General features: G+C 41.4%; 1 protein-coding gene across 1 annotated transcript in view; it reads right to left on the bottom strand.

Moving 5' to 3' along the window:
* ITPR2 (inositol 1,4,5-trisphosphate receptor type 2) overlaps positions 1-17,813 on the bottom strand; it is a 259,728-nt gene that overhangs the window by 224,810 nt on the left and 17,105 nt on the right. The window contains exon 2 of the mRNA XM_030449603.1: positions 862-932. Within this exon, the coding sequence (XP_030305463.1) occupies positions 862-932 (71 nt within the window). The remainder of the gene's footprint in view (positions 1-861; positions 933-17,813) is intronic.

Genomic DNA, 17,813 nt, shown 5'->3' with positions numbered 1-17,813 from the left:
AAGAATGGCAGTGCAACCCCTTAAGATAGATAAAAGCAGCCACAAAATGCATTTTTCTTTTGCTCTAAATCAGGCAAACCATAACTCTCCTTCTCTTACAACAGGTATGAATCTCAGCCCAGTTAAACCAGAAGTCTGGGTCAGTCTAGTAAGGTTCTATTTTGGCATGTCTAGGGTCACTGGCTTAAATCAAGTACAGACAAGACTGAGAGGTTTTATTTCCCTCCCTGCATATAAACACACAGAACCTTTGATACAAGAGTATTTTTTTACTGATCAAGAAGTAGGAGCTGCATGTTATTAGTACGTTGTTATTTTTTCCCAATAAGCAAAACAGTAGAAATAGCCAAATCTACAAGGTCATGTCTAAGAAAGTTGAGAAAAATCAAACATGGCTTTAATCAAAAGCAAAACAAAAAACTGACAAAATATTTGGGGGAGTCCTTAAAATGTTATCTTATCTTTTTAAAAAAAATAAACAAACCAGCAGCTCAAGTAGTTTTGAACCTCATGAGCTTGTTTCCCTTTTACAGTAAGACCAGGGCTGGAGCAAGGAGGTGGTCACACAGCAAAGGGTCAGCTTTCAATGTACAGAATAGAGCAACCAACTCTCTTAGTCTATAAGAAAACGAGTCCCCTTCCCCATGTTTTTCCACCTACTCATTATGATTTTGCTATTTTGGTATTTAGTTCTCAAAATCTGTCCCATTCCAGTTTGAAACTTCAGCAATGTGTTCACAAACCATAATGACATCTGGGAAATTACATATCTGGTGAAGCAAAGTGCCCAAGGAGTTTGAACATGCATCAAATATGTCATTTAAAACAAACAAACAAACAAAATTATCCCCAGTGACTGACCTCTGAACTTCTTTGGAGGATTAGCAAGGTCACCTGCCTCTGGCTGAACCACACACCGGTCATCCACTAACCTAGAAAAACAAAAGTTATTAAACTTACTAAAACATGTGTCTGACATCACCAAGCACAAATTCAGAGACATACCTGCCACACCACAGATACAGAAGCTTATAAATTTCTCCAATTTAATTTAAAAAATACCTTAGAAACTCTATTATCCAGTTACTAAGCATAACTATGAAAATTCTACATTTTCTTTCAAGACAGAAGATTTCTTTCATTGCACTAAATTGTGCCTGTGTTTCAGATCCCACTTCATTTAAATCTAATTAATGTCCCTTTTGTTACACTACGTACATTGATGCTACACATAAAATTCTTGGTTTCTTTTGTTAAAGCTCATTAACCCTAAACCAGAAACAGTTTATTTTTCTGCAGCAGGCAGATTTTCACAGCCATTACATTAGGGCATATTCCAAAATTCATCAAAATCAACAGAGACACTCTGAGCCACTTAAATGAGCCCTGGAAAAAGACCTCAAAGAAAAATGTTGTGAAGGTACAATTTTATCTGGTAGGAGAAAAGGCATTTAAAGTACTGCAGGTTAGGCTGGCCCTAGACTTGCAAAGCTGTCCTGTGCTTGCAGATTCCTGCATCCCCACTGAGGACTTTTAAAGTCAGTAAGCATCCTTCACATGGGTACAGGACTATATGTGATCTGCTTACATGAGCAGGGCATGCAAGTGGGGTTCTCCAGTAACTTGCTGTTTCATAACACCATTTTATCTAGAATTTTAATCTGAAAGCAAATAAAGCACCTTAAGAGTTTAATCTTTATACATTCTGCTATTCTTCTTCATTTCCAATCTTTTTCCTGAGAAGGCATGTGGAACTAAGATTCAGCTCCAATCAAAGCTCACAGGAGCACATTTTCCTCTGCTAAAATGAATAAGCATTTATTTAAAACAAAGCAGAAAGTCTAAACAGCAAATCAAATCTGTCTCACCATATTTTAGAAACTAAATAAACAAGAAAAGTAAAAAATAAAAATTGTTAATTTTATCACAGAATTTCCTAAACATGAATTCAGCTTCCCTTCAGGAAGAATCCTGTAAATAATCTGTCCGTTTCAAACTATTATTTAGGAAAATCATGTTTAAGGACGTACTATACTGCCATTTGACAACAATATCAGTGACATTTTCTGTGGGAAATTGCCAGAAAAAGCACGTTTTGGGTTCAGCCAAATTACACAGTAGATGCGTTCATTTTTCACTCAGGCTGGTGAAGGCTTTGCCTCTGTCCATGAACACAGCAAGACCAATCCCCCAGCATGGATTTTTCCCCCATGGATTTTCTAGTTCCAGCAAGCCTGCTGCTGACAAGGCTGTGCCTCCTAGAAGCAAAAACACAACAAAAAATTTTGGAAGTCAGCAGCTCAGATCTCATAACATACTTGGACACGAATGTGAGGTGTCAGTGAGGAAGGAGAATAGAAGGAACAATTCCAGGAGCAGGCAGGGGACCTGCCATGGCCTTCTGGAACTGTGTTTTTCTCTGTCTAGGTCAGACCAGGCTTCTGTCTAGGTCAGACCAGTGAGGTTTAGAAAGCAGGACCCAAGAAGAGTCAGGTCTGCAAGATGCCCTCTATGATCTAATGGACCAAAGCTTTCTATAAACAGCACCTAAAATCTCAAATCACACAAGAAACAGGGCTGTAAGGGGCTGCCTTAACAGCAGCTTCGTCAAAGGATTTTAAGACCAAGAAGTGGTCCTCTCTCAAAGACTTTCTAAATGAACCTGTAAGGTTTGACACTTAAGCACAGTCAAGGATGGAGGACAATACATTCAATACTGCATGTAATTCATAAGGAACATCTTGTGTACCTCGGTGACAATTTTTCCACCTTCATGGCAACAAGAACTGGGGATGAAATGCAAAACTTTTATCATGGCACCACATCACCCTAACAAATGTCATATAGAAAACAAAGTGCTGAGAAGAACAAGCAAGATCCCACACACTCTCTGAGCCAGTTAGCTGCAGTGTTCAAAAACATCAGGCTTCCCAAGACTCAGAAAATAAACATTAATCAACTACTATCAACCACTTTCATTTAAGTATTCTCTAAAGATGCAAAAATGAGGACCATCTATGAGTTCTGCAGTCATTAGGAACCAAAGATATCATACAAGACAAAGGAGAAAGGAACTGCTGCTACTCCCATCCAGTAGACATGAAATGACAGCAGAGCAAGATTAAATGACATGTGGCAGGACAGCAGCATTGCAGAGCAGGGACACCATCTCCTGAGCTCTTGCTCAGTGCCTCAGCTTCTAAAACTTTTTTTTCTTACAAAGTCCCTCACAACACACGACAAAATTCTTAATAAAGTACATATGCTGGGTCTATATAGTGGTCTTCCAACAATTCAGTCCCCAAGATGACACTCATCCTGGATTCCAGCAGTATGTCCTTCAGAGAGTTCAGTAGCCACGTCTTTACTCAGGAGGTGCTTGTCAAGGGACCTTAGTGAGGGGCAAGTAGCAAACTGCACACAATGCAAGATTTCAGCCTGTTCTGTACCCTGGACCAGAAGAAGCTCTTCAAACACAGACCTCTTCCTTTAGGACACAATCCAGAACATTCAAATCCCACTTTTTATACTGAGCCACAAGGCAGCAGTTAGCTTGTTGCTGAAGCCTGCCAGGTGGCTGCATTAAACAACGAGTAATTCACGACCTTTGTAACCTGCAAACAATCCAGTTGAGATGTGTGAAACGAAACAACAGTCTTGGCTACAAAAGGTCCTGGGAACCCACAGCTTCTGTCAGAGCACACCACAGCACAGCATGCTTCAAGATCACTCACTTGATGGTTTGCATGGGAGGTTCAAGTGCACCAGACAAGACTTTTCTGATGAAGGCAGAATTTACTATATTATACCATCAAATTTGTTACCTATTTATATACTGATCGAAATTGTTATGCCAGCATTCAAGCCACTGTATCATCAAGTCTTATGAGGAGCTGCTGAGAGAACCAGGGTTGTTTAGTTCAGAGAAAAGAAGGCTGAGGAAACCTTACCACTCCCTAGGACTACCTGAAAGGAGGCTATAGTGAGGCGGGGGTTGGTCTCTTCTCCCAAGTAACAAGCATCATAACAAGAGGAAATGGCCTCAAGTTGTGTCAGGGGAAGTTTACTTTTGATATTGGGAAAAATTTCTTCACTAAAAGGGTTGTCAGGCACTGGAACAGACTGCCCAGGGAAGGGGCTGAGTCACCATCCCCGGGGTATTTAAAAGACGTGCGGATGTGGTACTCAGAGATATGGTTCAGTGGTGGACCTGGCAGTGCTGGGTTAACAGCTGGACTTGATGTTCTTGGACTTGATGTTGATTCTACTATCAAAGAAGCTTTGGCAAACTTTAAAGGGCTTAATTTTTCAGCTGGACTACAGACAATACTGCTCTGTCCCCTCTGCTGTCATTCAGTACCTGGCAGATACAACATGACTGTATTTCACTTTTTTACATGTTGGCAGCACATAAAGGAGTTTTGTGGACATGTATGGTGTGCAAGTTCTTTCCTTAACACAATAAATACCTGGTTGATGCACAGTGCCTCCAAGTAATTGTTGCACTGCTGCAGTGATTAAGTGGTACAGTACTTCACTGGTGCCTTTGATATGTCATCAGAAAAGTCCAAGTAATAATTATGGCCCTGGACTTTACGCAGACTCCTTTGTATTCAGTAATTGCAGAATTAGGGCCCGAAACCAACAACATTCATGGGATTGCTTATCTTAGAGGCCCAGTCATTCTCCCACTGAAGCCAGTGAAAGTTTTTTCACTCACTGCAGAGGAAGTAAGAGCAGTTTCTGACTGTGCTGCCACATGCAACCAACCTCACAGGCTTGCAGATATTAAAGGCACTAAGACCTCACACTACAGAGTACAAAGCCACATTAAACAATAATGGAAACTATCTAAAGCAATGCCTACGAGTTCAGGTGTGCTTCTCAGCAGAGGCAGGGGAAAAAAGTAAAGGCAGCTTTCAACTCTTATCATTAGCCAGGATAGTGCACCATATCACATGAAGGGGTCAGACCACAAACATGTATAGAGTCTTAAACCTATCTTAAACCTATCTTCCTCTCCCTTGATTCTCCTCCATCACTTTGTGGGGGTAAATCTGTCCTTTCTTACCATACACAAAGCCAAACATGTATAAAGGATTCAACTTTGTAAAATCTTGCAGCAACAAGTCCCATATATAAGGGTGGCACCTGTGTAAGTGTATTTACAAGCAGTTTCAAATACAGGGCCTCTCATGTTTGGCTTGCCAGCAACAAAATTATCAGAACAACTTTTCCCAATACTGTTAATCATTTGTATTTAGAACTTGCCTAGTATAAACAAGTTCAAACTTCCCATACACTTCCCATATCGCTCTCTTCCCTGGGCACTAGGAAGAAGCAAGGAGACAATCATTGGAGTAATTCCCACTGAATCTTTCTACCCAGTAGAGCAGCAGCCTTTGAAGGGCCTTTCACTGAAATGAATGAATGAATGTGAAGAAGCAGTGAAGATGCACTGTACTTCTGGGGAAACAGGAGGAAGGGAAACTGATGGAAAGAGCAGGACTAAGTAGTAGCAGAGTAACTGATAAGGCAGGTATGTTGGCGGAAGAAATTAATGGTAGCTTGATTTACAGGTATGAATCATATATGCTGAATGAGTACAAGCTCCTCTGATTTCCTAACACAGGCTAAAGTTAAATACACCAGAGGTTTCTAGGAACTTGCATATGTAGCACAAAGTTCAAGGAACAGCTGTAGAGCAATAATCCTAGAAAAATTGTTCACAGCGATGAGTTATTTAAAATTTACTATTGATATACTGCATTCTGGAAGAACAACAATCGATGTAAAACGAGAAATGGAATGATGATGGATTCCATTAATTTTAGGGTTCTTTCAAGATAACAAAAACAAGATGTTTCTTAGATTGTCCAAGAAAGCAGCCACATAATATTCACTTATTCTAACTTTTTGCAGCTAATTTAAATAACTACCATACTGATACGTGTTTTGTCTCTTCTTCCCAACACAATTCCACATTTCATATCAAATACCATTTAAAAAAAAAATTCCTAAACAAATGCACAAACATAGACTCCCTCATACATGCTAAGTGCACATCTAAGTAGATGTGTGTGTGACTTGTTAAAAAAATACAGGACACAGCTGCTGATGCCCAACTACTATAGTACATGGGGATGAGCAGAACTCAGCTCTGTACACTTTACACTGTGTATGCAGGGCACTTTTACTTCTCAGAAAGCTGAATAAAGTAAGCTTGAGTAAGTCTTCAATCTAAGACACTCAGTTCCTCAGCTTTCACTCTCTTAATGGTATCACCATTTCACTGGTTTTCTGAGCAACATAAAGCCTGACAGCAGCAGGAGGAGATGGAAATGTTGGTAACAGACATCAGCAAGAGGAGATGGACATTTAAAATGCCAGTGAAGCCAGGCAGTATCTCTGTTCAATGTCAGTACACAAATCATGCTAAAGATGCATCCCAAAGACACATCAAGACCTCAAGACCCCCTTGTGAACAAAGGATCAGTCCTCAAAGCCTCCCTTCCTTTGCTCTTCAGACATCCCTTCTCATACACAACCTCCTTACCAAAAACACTCCTCCAGAGCACCTTCTACCCAACACACTTTTTCCCTTCCTAATTGCAGCTTTCACCTACAAAGCCTCTCCCACACTTTCACACATCCCAGCACACAGTAACCACTTGAGAAGAGAGGTGGTAGTCATATTACTAAGGAGCCAACCAATAATGAACAATAGGTTGTTAAAATTTTACTGCCCTGGAAATTAAGCATCAAATAGCTAAATGCCAAAACAATCAGGTCCACCCAGTTCTTCTCCACGTCCACCCACTTTTCATTTCATTTAGTCTCTTATCAGGCATCTAGGTCAGCCCACTTCTTGCTTGCTTCAAGCAGTCTCCTGCCAAAAATCTAGTCATCATACCTCGCCCTTCCCAAAATGTGAGTTCATACTCTTTTTCAACTACCAGTCCTGATTCAAACAATTTACAGCTCTATTTTTTAGCTCCATTGTATGGAAGTTGTTCTTTTACATGTCTCCTTCCTTTGCGAAGCCAAATTTTTCATCATCATCTTTTTACATCTGTGATCTTTCAAGGTCTCTTACCTTAACCTAAGCTTACACAGAAAATAAAAAGGATCTTCCCTGCCCTTGCAGCCTGGCTATTAATAGGGCTCTGAACCACTTAGGAAGATTCCATGTTAAAAAATCCTTTTGATAGATGGGAGGGTCACAGTATGAAATATTTAAACAAGAACTGCACTACATGCCAATGCAGCAGCACAGAGGCAGACTAGAAAATCTGACTCCTGCCTGCCTCAAACTTCAACAGATTTATCTTTCCATTTCTGAGCAAATTTTAATTGCTACAAACACAAAACTCAATACAGTTGAACGAAACTAATAAATTAATATCTTTCCTCTTGGAAAACAAACTTATATATAACCAAACTATTTCAAACTTCTCAAAGTGTCTCAGACAGCAGGCAAATTTGTCTGTAAGCCATCCTCAGTGTAAAACAACAATGTGGGATCATTTTATCACAGCTATACAAATCAAGAACACTCAGCCATTCTCACCATGCTGAACAATACTTGTACAGCTCACTTTGCATCGTTTTATCAAATGTTAAGGAGACAGAAGGACAGAAAGCAAGATACCAAGCACATTCGAGGAAACTAAACACCACCATGCAAGTGGGCAGCCCAGTATTTGCATTAACAGTTGCACTAATAATCAGTTTTCTTCCTTATCTGATATTGCATTCAGATATTCTTGCAACTGTACCTGCAGGCTTGCATGTCAGAGGGGAAAAACCAAACCAAAACAAAACATTAGTTTGCCTGTTGAATTAGGTACTCCAGCTATAAGTCCTGCAAGTCATTTTGTTATTCTTTTGTATCGTGTTATATCCAGCCAGGCTTTTAAATAGTAAAAGCTTTGGAAACGTGTTGAAGTATAATTTCTTTATGTATTCTATAGTTACACTTACTGTTCAAATTGAAACAAATTTTTAGAATAGAGTCAAAATAAATTATTACAATGGAATAAAGTGTTACTTGGAGATTACAATGTATGGGAGAAAACACAATTCTTAGATTTTACTCTTGATTCTTGGCCAGTATAATACGTAGGTCATTATTGACAAGGAAAATGGTACTGAACTCAATTCTCACCTAGTTTTTGCCAAGTCAATAAACACTTGCACATTATTTAAAGATCTTCACATCGGCACATTAAGTCACTCTTCAGTGATGCCAAGCATACCTATTTTCTGTTGTCAAAAGGGGACTTGGGAACTGGCAATGGGAGGAGGTGTGCCAGCCCACCCCACCCAGCTCACTCCCCAGTCACACAAAGTCCTGCAACACTTTTCCAAAATGCCAGTGCTCTGCTCTCAGGCATGTTTTGGCTTCAGTCTATCTTAGTAGCTTTGAAAAACAAATTACGTTCCCATAAAACCAAGGAAACATCTGAGTTATTCCTCTTTATTATTTTTTTTTTTTTTAAATAGGAATACTAAAACTCTATCATACAAGGGTGTTGTAATCACCTAAATATCACCTAAAGGCATTCAATAAAAGAAAACACAGGAAAACACACTCTTTTGGATGAAATTTGTATTGACACATTCTTTTAAAGAAAAGAAATGGAAAGGATTAAATTAGTATTAGGAAAGCTTTCTGAAAGCAGCAATGGTTTGCAGAACCATAGAGCCACTAATAATATGCATCACCTGGGAGAATAGACAATTTTTCCATTACCAACATATTTTTTTTTTTTTAGTAAAATCTGGGCTTTCTTTGAATTTACTGGCAATTTCTACCAATGTCTCTGAGTCCAAGATTTCACACCAATAACCCTGCCTTCCCACAAGAGTATTGGAGAGGGTGAAGTGCTATGAACAACCCCAACTCTCTCATCCTTTCTCCACTGGAGAGATGCTCCAGCCCTTTGATCTTCATGGCCCTCCTCTGGACTCACACCAACAGCTCCATGTTCTTCCTGTGTTGGGGGCCACAGAACTGGGCACAATATGCCAGGGGGGGAATATTGTAGGAGAAAAGATTAAGAGACAAGCACTTCCAGAGGGGAAGAACAACTTACTCTAGGGCAGATGTGAAACACAAGAGGATGAAGCATCCTCTGAGCACAGCCTTCCTCTCTCCTTGGTCTATTTGCTATTTGCATAACTTTGAGATGACCATACTTTGGCAGAAGATGTTAAGTGGGACCTTCAACCGTCCCAAGACAGAGGTACGAGGGTTCTGCAAGGCTTTTCTCCTAGTTCAACCTGAACATCTGGTGATTTTTCTTGTGTCTGGCTGAAACCCAGATGAGAAACCCAGGTGGACCTGGCTGAGATATTTCTCCTGTCCCCATCCACCTCCTGTGCACCCCTCTGCAAAACACAAATGATACTACTGCACCCTTGGAGGTGCCCATTCCCTGCCAGATTTCCAACAACAAGAGAAAAATGTTACATTAATGCCCTGTAGGCATAAGGTACAAAGAAAATATAGAATGACAGTATCATAGAATATGCCAAGTTGGAAGGGACTCATCAAGATCATCAAGTCCAGCTCCTGTCTCTGTGTAGGGCACACCCAGAATCACACCATGCACACGAGAGCTTCTTGAACTCAGGCAGGCTTGGTGCTGTGACCACTTCCCTGGGGACCTTGTTCCAGTGCTCAGTTGCCCTCTGAGTGAAAAACCTTTTCCTGATATCAAACCTAATCCTCCTGATTCAGCTTCCTACCATTTCCACAAGTCCTGTCTTCAGTCAAAGGAGCGAAGAAATCAGTACCAGCCACATCTCTGCCTCGTTTGGAGGCCATATACTGCAATGAGGTCACCCTTCAACCTCTTTTTCTCCAAACTGAACAACCCAAGTGACCTCAACCATTCCTCTTCAGTCATCCCTTCCATACCTTACACCATCCTTGGTGCTATCCTTTGGATGCTCTCCAATACCTTGATGTCTTTTCTATATTGGGTGCCCAAAACTGCAAGTCTGCAAAGTCTTTTTTTAAAGATAGCAAGCATGACCATGGTATACAGTCAAGGGTGAAGAGTTTTACACTGACAAAGTTTGTCTCAAAAGATTCCAGAGAATGAGGCGTGGAGGAACAAGAGAAATGTGTTCCTTCCATTTCAGTTAAGCTGGCTTAGCTATTGCTTGTAAGAACAGTTGTGAAGGACTACTTTAGTTAATTGTACACAAAATGAAAAAAGTAAAGAAATCTGCATTTATTATTACAATTTTGTTAAAACTGGAAATTTTATTACTTCGAGACAAGCAAACATACATATTAAAATATCGTTGTTCTTGGGGAATACATTAAAAACCAAAGAGACCATCAGCTGCACTGCTGTATGATTGAAGTATCCTACATAAAATATTTAATAAGGCTTCCATTCATGTTCTTCAGAGCAAAGGCCACATACAACAATCATCCATGATAAGATCCCCTTATTCCCTTTATTTATTTTAGGTGCAATTGAGGTGTCCATCAAAGTTTTTAACTACAATCTAACTTCTGCATATCTTCTACTTAATCATTACTCCAGCTACATAATGAATGCAAGTACAGTGACAAGTCTAGGATTTGACCCAACACAAACATGCTGCTTATTTAGAAGTACATCAGAAAATCAAGAATAAATACATTACTTTCACCCCGTTTGCTTGCATCCTACAACCACTTGTAATAGGTCTGCTACTCAGCTCTCCCAACATGAAATAATCATGAATGTAGTAGAATTACAAGGCATATTGACATAATATACATTAGAAGCACTGACACCTGTTAACCAAAAATGGGATTTTCAGGACTATGCAAGCCTGTCTTTTTACATAAATTTTAGACATGTAGTTCACAGATCAGTCCCCATCAGACTGAGCAGCTTAAATTTCTAAAGTACCTAGTAAATTCAGAAAAGACACCGTATTAACAGCATCACTGATCTCAAAATCAAGTACACACACAGAACTCACTGGAGGGTTACTTGTTCAACCACAGACAGCAAAGCAAAGTGACCAGTAGGGTGAAAATAATCACAACCAAATAAATTCTTCATTCAGTTTGCACCAGAAGAATTTATGCTTTTTGCTCCACTTTGTCTATAGCTATGTTGCACATATTTGTGAACATCCACTTGAAAGAACTGTTTTGAAAAAACATGTGCTAACGAAAGGAATCAGAAAGGCTGAATTTGCCATTTTTAATGCTGTTTAATGAAAACAGGAGTGAAGGGTTTACTCAGAAAATACTCTTGAGAAATGCCAGTATCTGTCCAGCAATCGAAAAAGTGACTTCATAATCAACAACAGTAATGAAGGCACTCACACCTACACATCAAAATGGCAACACTTACTGCATAAAGAAAGCATAAGCAAAAGGAGAGAATTAGGAAGCTTACATTTGGCAGAAATATCATAATGTAATAGCACTGTTGTTTAAGTAGACAAACCAGCCACAAATGCTACAGTAAGATCTCTAATGAGCCTCGAGCAATTTCTGGGACACAAGCATAGATATAGGCAAACCATATACACACAGATTACCAATCCTGCAAACATGATTTGGAATCCAGATGTTGGAAATCAAACCAAGTTCTTTCTCCATTTTGTAACACAAGAGTGACACACTTATTGGACAAGCGAAGGGCTGTGGATGTGTCTACCTTGACTTTAGCAAGGCCTTTGACACAGTTTCCTACAGCTTTCTCCTGGAGAAGCTGGCTGCTCATGGCTTGGATATGCACACCCTTCAGTGGATAAAAAAACTGGTTGGATGGCTGGGTTCAAAGAGCTGTGGTCAATGGATTTAAATCCAGCTGGTGGCCAGTTACAAGTTGTGTCCCCCAGGGCTCAGTGCTGGGGCTGCTCCTGTTTAAGATCTTAATTGATGATTTGGATGAGGGGCTAGAGTGCACGCTCAGTAAGTTTGCAGATGATGCTGGAAATGTCAATCTGCCTGAGGATAGGGAGGTTTGCAGAGGGATCTAGACAGGCTTGATTAATGGGTCAAGGCCAACAATATGAGTTTGAGTAAGAGTCCTGCACTTTGACCAAAAAAACACCCAACAGTGCTACAGGCTTGGGGAGGAATGGTTGGAGAGCTGCACAGCAGAGGGACCTTGGGGTGCTGACTGACAGACGGCTGAACATGAGCCAGCAGTGTTCCCAGGTGGCCAAGAAGGCAAATGGCATCCTGGCCTGTATCAGGAGCAATGTAACCAGCAGGACCAGGGAGGTGATCTTAACCTTGTACTCACCCTTGTTGAGGCTACACCTCAAGTACTGTGTGCAGTTTGGGACATCACAGTAAAGGAAGGTGCTGGAGAGGGTGCAGAGAAAGGCAACCAAGCTGACTGGTTGGAGGGGGTCTGGAGAACCTGGGACTGTTCACCCTGAGAGAAGAGGAGGCCGAGGGGAGGCTGTAGTGAGGTGGCTGTTGGCCTCTTCTCCCCAGTGATTAATGACAAGACAAGAAGTAATGGGTTCAAGTTGCACCAGGGGAGGTTCAGCTTAGATATTAGGAAAAGTTCACTGAAAAGAGTGGTGAAGAATCAGAATAGGTTGCCCAGAGATGTGGTGGCATCACCATCCCTGGAGGTATTCAAAAAAACAGGGCACTCCCGGAGATGATTTAGTGGTTAGGGTGGTGTAGGACTAACAGTTGGGCTCTATGATCTTGAAGGTCTTTTCCAATCACGATGATTCTACATTTCTATGAATACAGCAGACTAATTGATGTCACATAATGTAAAATTACGTGCCTGAAAAATATTTCCAACTAAAATGCTGACATTTTACACATTTCACAGTGTTTACTTCACAGTGCAATAGCAAATCTTCTGTGCCTAACTTTTTGCCAAAGTTAAAAAAAAAGCCCCCTCCTTTAGATAATACAGACAGCAAAATCCTTCATATTGCAAACTTTGTTATATGCCAGGAAACCAAATGAAGAAAGGGCCCATATCATTTCATAGGCCTTTAAATGGTAAGTCTTGAGCTAGCATGAACATAGCTAATTCCACTGAAGTCAGTCAAACAGCATTTGCAACAAGTAATTATGCATCTGACCCAGTGCCTTTTATATTCTCCACAGTGTACCTTCCTTTAGCTGCCACCAAGGCTGCCTGCGATGCTCACCAGAACTATTGTGCCACTGTGACCATGCAGCAGGACTCGGGCACCCACCAGCCACAGTCCCCTTCCTCATGTCATGCTAAGTGCTGGCACCAAGGACAAACCTGGGCTTTACGCAGGGAACGGGAATCTTCCCCGACCACCTTCTTGCTGAGGCAGCGCTCTGGAAGTACAGCGCTGCCTGGTTTTGCTTTCAGATAAAAGGAGACAGCTCTCAGTTTAGAAGTGTAACCACCATCAAAGCTTGTACCCAACAGGTAATTCAGCTCCCAAAATCCTGTTGCTGGTTTCAGCATTTATTTCTGCCTCTGGGGTAAATTACTTGGTTTGCAGGAATTCACTGGATGAGGTCTGCTCACCCTTTGATATGAGTCCAGCTCTCAAGTGAAGGTAATGAGAATTATGCACAGTTATTAAAGGATAAGAGAGGACTTCACATCAACACATGTCCCAATTCTCTCAACAAAAGATTTTTTGTTTTTTAATTTTCATTCTGCAATGATAAATGTCTACAAAATTTTGCAGTGGCGCCAGGTATTTTTGCATATTCTCTTTGCTTTTTCTGCTTCTTCTACAGAGAGTTAAAAAATACCTCCCAAACAAAAAACTAGATGAAAAAATCCAGTAACACTGTTTGCTTGCTTTTAGACTAAACAGAGGCAGTTTCCTACTGGGACAGATTGTTTTGGGAGTTGTTCCAGAGTCTCTCAGTGCTGCTTTCCCAGTAGCTGGGAGCAGTGTATGGAGCCTTTTGCCACACCTACACCCAACCTGTACGCGCTCGCTTAAGAGTTGCACCTACCAACACCAAGAAGCAACCTGAAAAGGAAATGGTTGGGAATGCTCCTACCATAGGGGAAGGAACTGGGAAGCAGGAAAGCCAACAAACAGGAGCCATAAGGAAGATGACAAAATACCAGTTTCTGTGCAGGTCTAGGGGCATGGACATAAAGGCCTGAAAAGAGCCAACACACTGCTGTGTTACTTGTGTGAATCTTTCATAACTAACACTTTAAAATGGGAAAAAGTGCTGTAATAAGAAGGTTCAACTATCCAAACTACTTCAGACCTTTCTCAATTTTACTATAATGAAGGCCAGCATCTCCTCTTTTTAACACAGCAAGGCTATACCCACAAGAGCAAATTTAAAGTGCCCAAGAATGAGACTAAGCAGCACAGAGAACCCTGTGTCTGTCTCAGCAAACCTCAGCATTCAAGCCAGGGCTGATATAAGCTCAAGGACAAGCTTCCAGGACCTGCACAGGGTCAGGGGACAGCATTAGTGCCAAAATGACACCAGGAAACAGTCTTAGCAGATTGCTGGTACAGACTGTCTCTTCACAGCACCCCAAAGCACATATGAGCACATTTGTTTATTAATGCAGAGGAGGAAGAAAAATTTTTTAAAGTGGTCTCATCCTTGACATAGTGCTTCCACATATGCTCTCAGTACTGACAACATTATGCTGAACCAAGATGAGAGGACTTTTTAATCACAACATGAATATCAGAGCAGCAACTCTGCCGAACACCAAAGAGTGCAGACTCTCTGGCTGGGCTGTCAGTTGTCCAAAAGTTTTATCACCTCCTAAGGTGTGTCTTAACTACAAACTCCGTAACAAAGAAATGAGTATGGCCTTTTACATTAAGGCCCTCCAGTTCTGCAGCATTCTTTTCAGCTGAAGGAAATGCTTTCCAGGTCTCGCACAGTTTATCCTGACACTGTAACAAAGAGAAAACTCCTGCAAATAATCTCTTTCTATTTGGAGAGCTAGACTCCTTTATCACTGGCATATACTTACTGGGAATTAACTGGCAGAGAAACAAATAAATGACATTTTCTAAAAAAGCCTGCACTTCAATGTGATACTTCAGTGAAATAGAAGAATGGCATCCACTTAATTTTTTCTTTTAAGTGCATTACTACTGTACACACACTTATTAACTAATGCTTATGTGACAATCCCATAAAATCCACAGGTTTTAAAGATGCAGACTACATTTCACCTGGGGAAAAGGATCATGGTTCCTCCTTCTAAATCAGTGAGTAGAAACCACTCTTATTCTCAAACACAATCCAAACTTACACAATGTACCTTCTCTCTCCTGTGCCAAAGTATGTATCTCCTAAAGCAAAGGCAATTAAGTTTGAGGGTTACAACGAACTCATGCTGCAAAAGTTTTTCAAGTCAAAGAAATTGGCTCTAGAACTGTGATGGTATTACACATCTTAGTCCAAATCTTCAGATACCTGGTATCTTTTCTATGGTCTACTTCCTGATGCTCTATGAATAGATATTTTTTTAAAAAGCATATTTTCACTAAAGAGGAAAAGAGCATGAGTTCCTTGCTGTCACCACTACCCTGAGAAATGTGAAAAATGGCCTCCAGCTCCAAAAGCTCAAAAACCGGAAGCCCAAGAAAACAAATGCATGCGTGATTACTTTTTTTAAATCTCATGAGTTTTCAAACCCCTCTCTCCTGTTTGTGGGGGATCTGACTCATAATTTTCAGAAGCAAACAGGAAGCACTGCAGACATCTCCCAAGTATTTCCTCTCTCCACCCTCCCACACCACTACCACCACCACCACCCCCCCTTGTCTTTTACTGAACTTCTGGACATTTTATGATTTTTGCTCTGTCAGCAATGAAACAGCACTGCTGTACACCAGCTAAGGTATGCAAGACTTTCCCTTTTTTTTCCCAAATCAGAGGCAAAGGCACCTTTCCTCCCCTCAAGAGGACAAAGCCAGGTCTTCACACAGCCCCCCTCTAAAGCCAGCAGGGAAAGCAAAACCCCTCCACTATGCCTCACCCCAACAACAGCCCCTCCACAGCAGCCCTCAGCATCACACTGGTAGCCCCTTCCCAGCAACAAGGGAAGGTTCCTTGGCCATTATTCCCAAGGAAGCCCAGGCCCAGGGGGCTGCCAGGGGCAGAAGAAATCTATTGGGAAGCCGGGCACTAGACATGACCCTCCCCACCAGCAGCACCAGCCCAAGCAAGACTTGGAGCAGAGAAACAGGATGAAGAAGTGTTACAAGGTAATGTGCCAGGAAAGCTTTTTTACTGCACTCGGTTTATTACAGTGTTTCCTTTCATTGTATATATGGGGGGAAAAAAAAAAAAAAATCATTTCCCATCCTCCATTCACCACCAGGACCTGTCACAAGGCTGGGCTGGCAGGGGGCACTGGGGAGGGAGGCTTTCAGGACCAGCCCCTGGCATCCCACAGCACAGCCTTGACCTCACCTTGCCAGGAACCACTTTTGGGGGCGTGGGGGAACTTGCCCTGCTACAGCCTGCAGGTTTTAGTGACCATGGGTGCCCAACACATGTCCTCTACCAGCAGGTGGGTGGGGAAAGGGCAAAATCCACTGTGCAAGAAAGACAGGTGGTGAGATGGCACACTGAGAGAGCTTGAGGACTTAGAGTGAAGGGGCAGGAGTCCTGCTCCTCCTGGAGTAGCAGGGGGAAAATGTGATAAGCAGTGACAGGAGAAGACAAGAAAGGACCTCATGACAGAGGAAGTAGTTGTCATTCCTTGGTCCCACGCTATCAACTCTCAGTCAGTGTGGGGGAGACCATGGAGGCATGCAACCTGAAGAGTGTTTGCCTTCTGGGAGATATTAGCTCTCCCAGACTACTGTCTCATATGTGGGATATGTTTTATCCATCCTTCTCAGGAAGATGTCATTCCACGTTTCGGGGTACTTTGTGTATGCCAGCTCTGTGTCAGTGTATGGTGTTAAGGGCAATTACAGGCAAGCCTGAGATCCTGAAGTTTATACGTGTGGCTACTCTGTCCCATGGTAACTTTGAATGTAGTAACAAAGCTGCTCCATTCCTAGAGCCATTCCTAGAGTTTCCTTACAGGGGGAACCTGGACAAAAAAAAAAAAAAAAAAAAAAAAAGCACACCAAAGCTCACATCTAATTTCAGGTTAAACAAACTAATTGGTGTACACAACACAACCCCCATTTAAAAAGTGCTGCTAACGTCAATGTAGTAGTGTGCAATGATATTCAGCAGAGTAAACCCTATTCCAATCGTTTTCTTATCGCTCCACAACCTTCTTGAACTGCTACACATTATCACAAGAAGCTAACCTGCTGCCTGGCACATTAAGATTAAAAATCTGCTCACTGCCTTAGCTACAATTTCCTATTCATTTGTGCACAGTAAATAATACAACTCGGCTATAAGCTGATCTGAAAAGATAGAACAGCACTCCACCCAAAAATCAGGTCCATTTTTATCACCTTTCCAGATTTTATTACATAATCAAAAAGCCAATCGACTATCTCTGTGGTGCAGCTTTGTGTCTGGTTACACAGTTCTTTGTCCAAGTCAAACAGCACCACATTGTCTGGGATAATCTCATCCACTCAGATAAACACTTAGTCTGCTATATTTTGATTAACACTTCCGTTTAAGAGGACATTGAGAGGCTTCAGCCCAAGCAGCAGAAGGTTTGGCCTCCCTGCTAAAACAGACATGGCTCATCTCAGACTTTTTCTCTGACTGCAAAATGCAGCTGCCAGCCTTGTCCCACATACATATACTTCTCTGAGGCAGAACTCTCTATTATTTTCTGATTTGACACGTGGAAATAAAACATCATTGGTTTAGGTTATGCCTGACACTTTTTTTTGAGTTA

This window comes from Calypte anna, chromosome 1, assembly GCF_003957555.1.
Source record: "Calypte anna isolate BGI_N300 chromosome 1, bCalAnn1_v1.p, whole genome shotgun sequence".
Lineage (NCBI taxonomy): Eukaryota > Metazoa > Chordata > Aves > Apodiformes > Trochilidae > Calypte > Calypte anna.
Note: the sequence above shows the minus strand (reverse complement) of the source record. Positions and strands in the feature narration are given on the sequence as shown.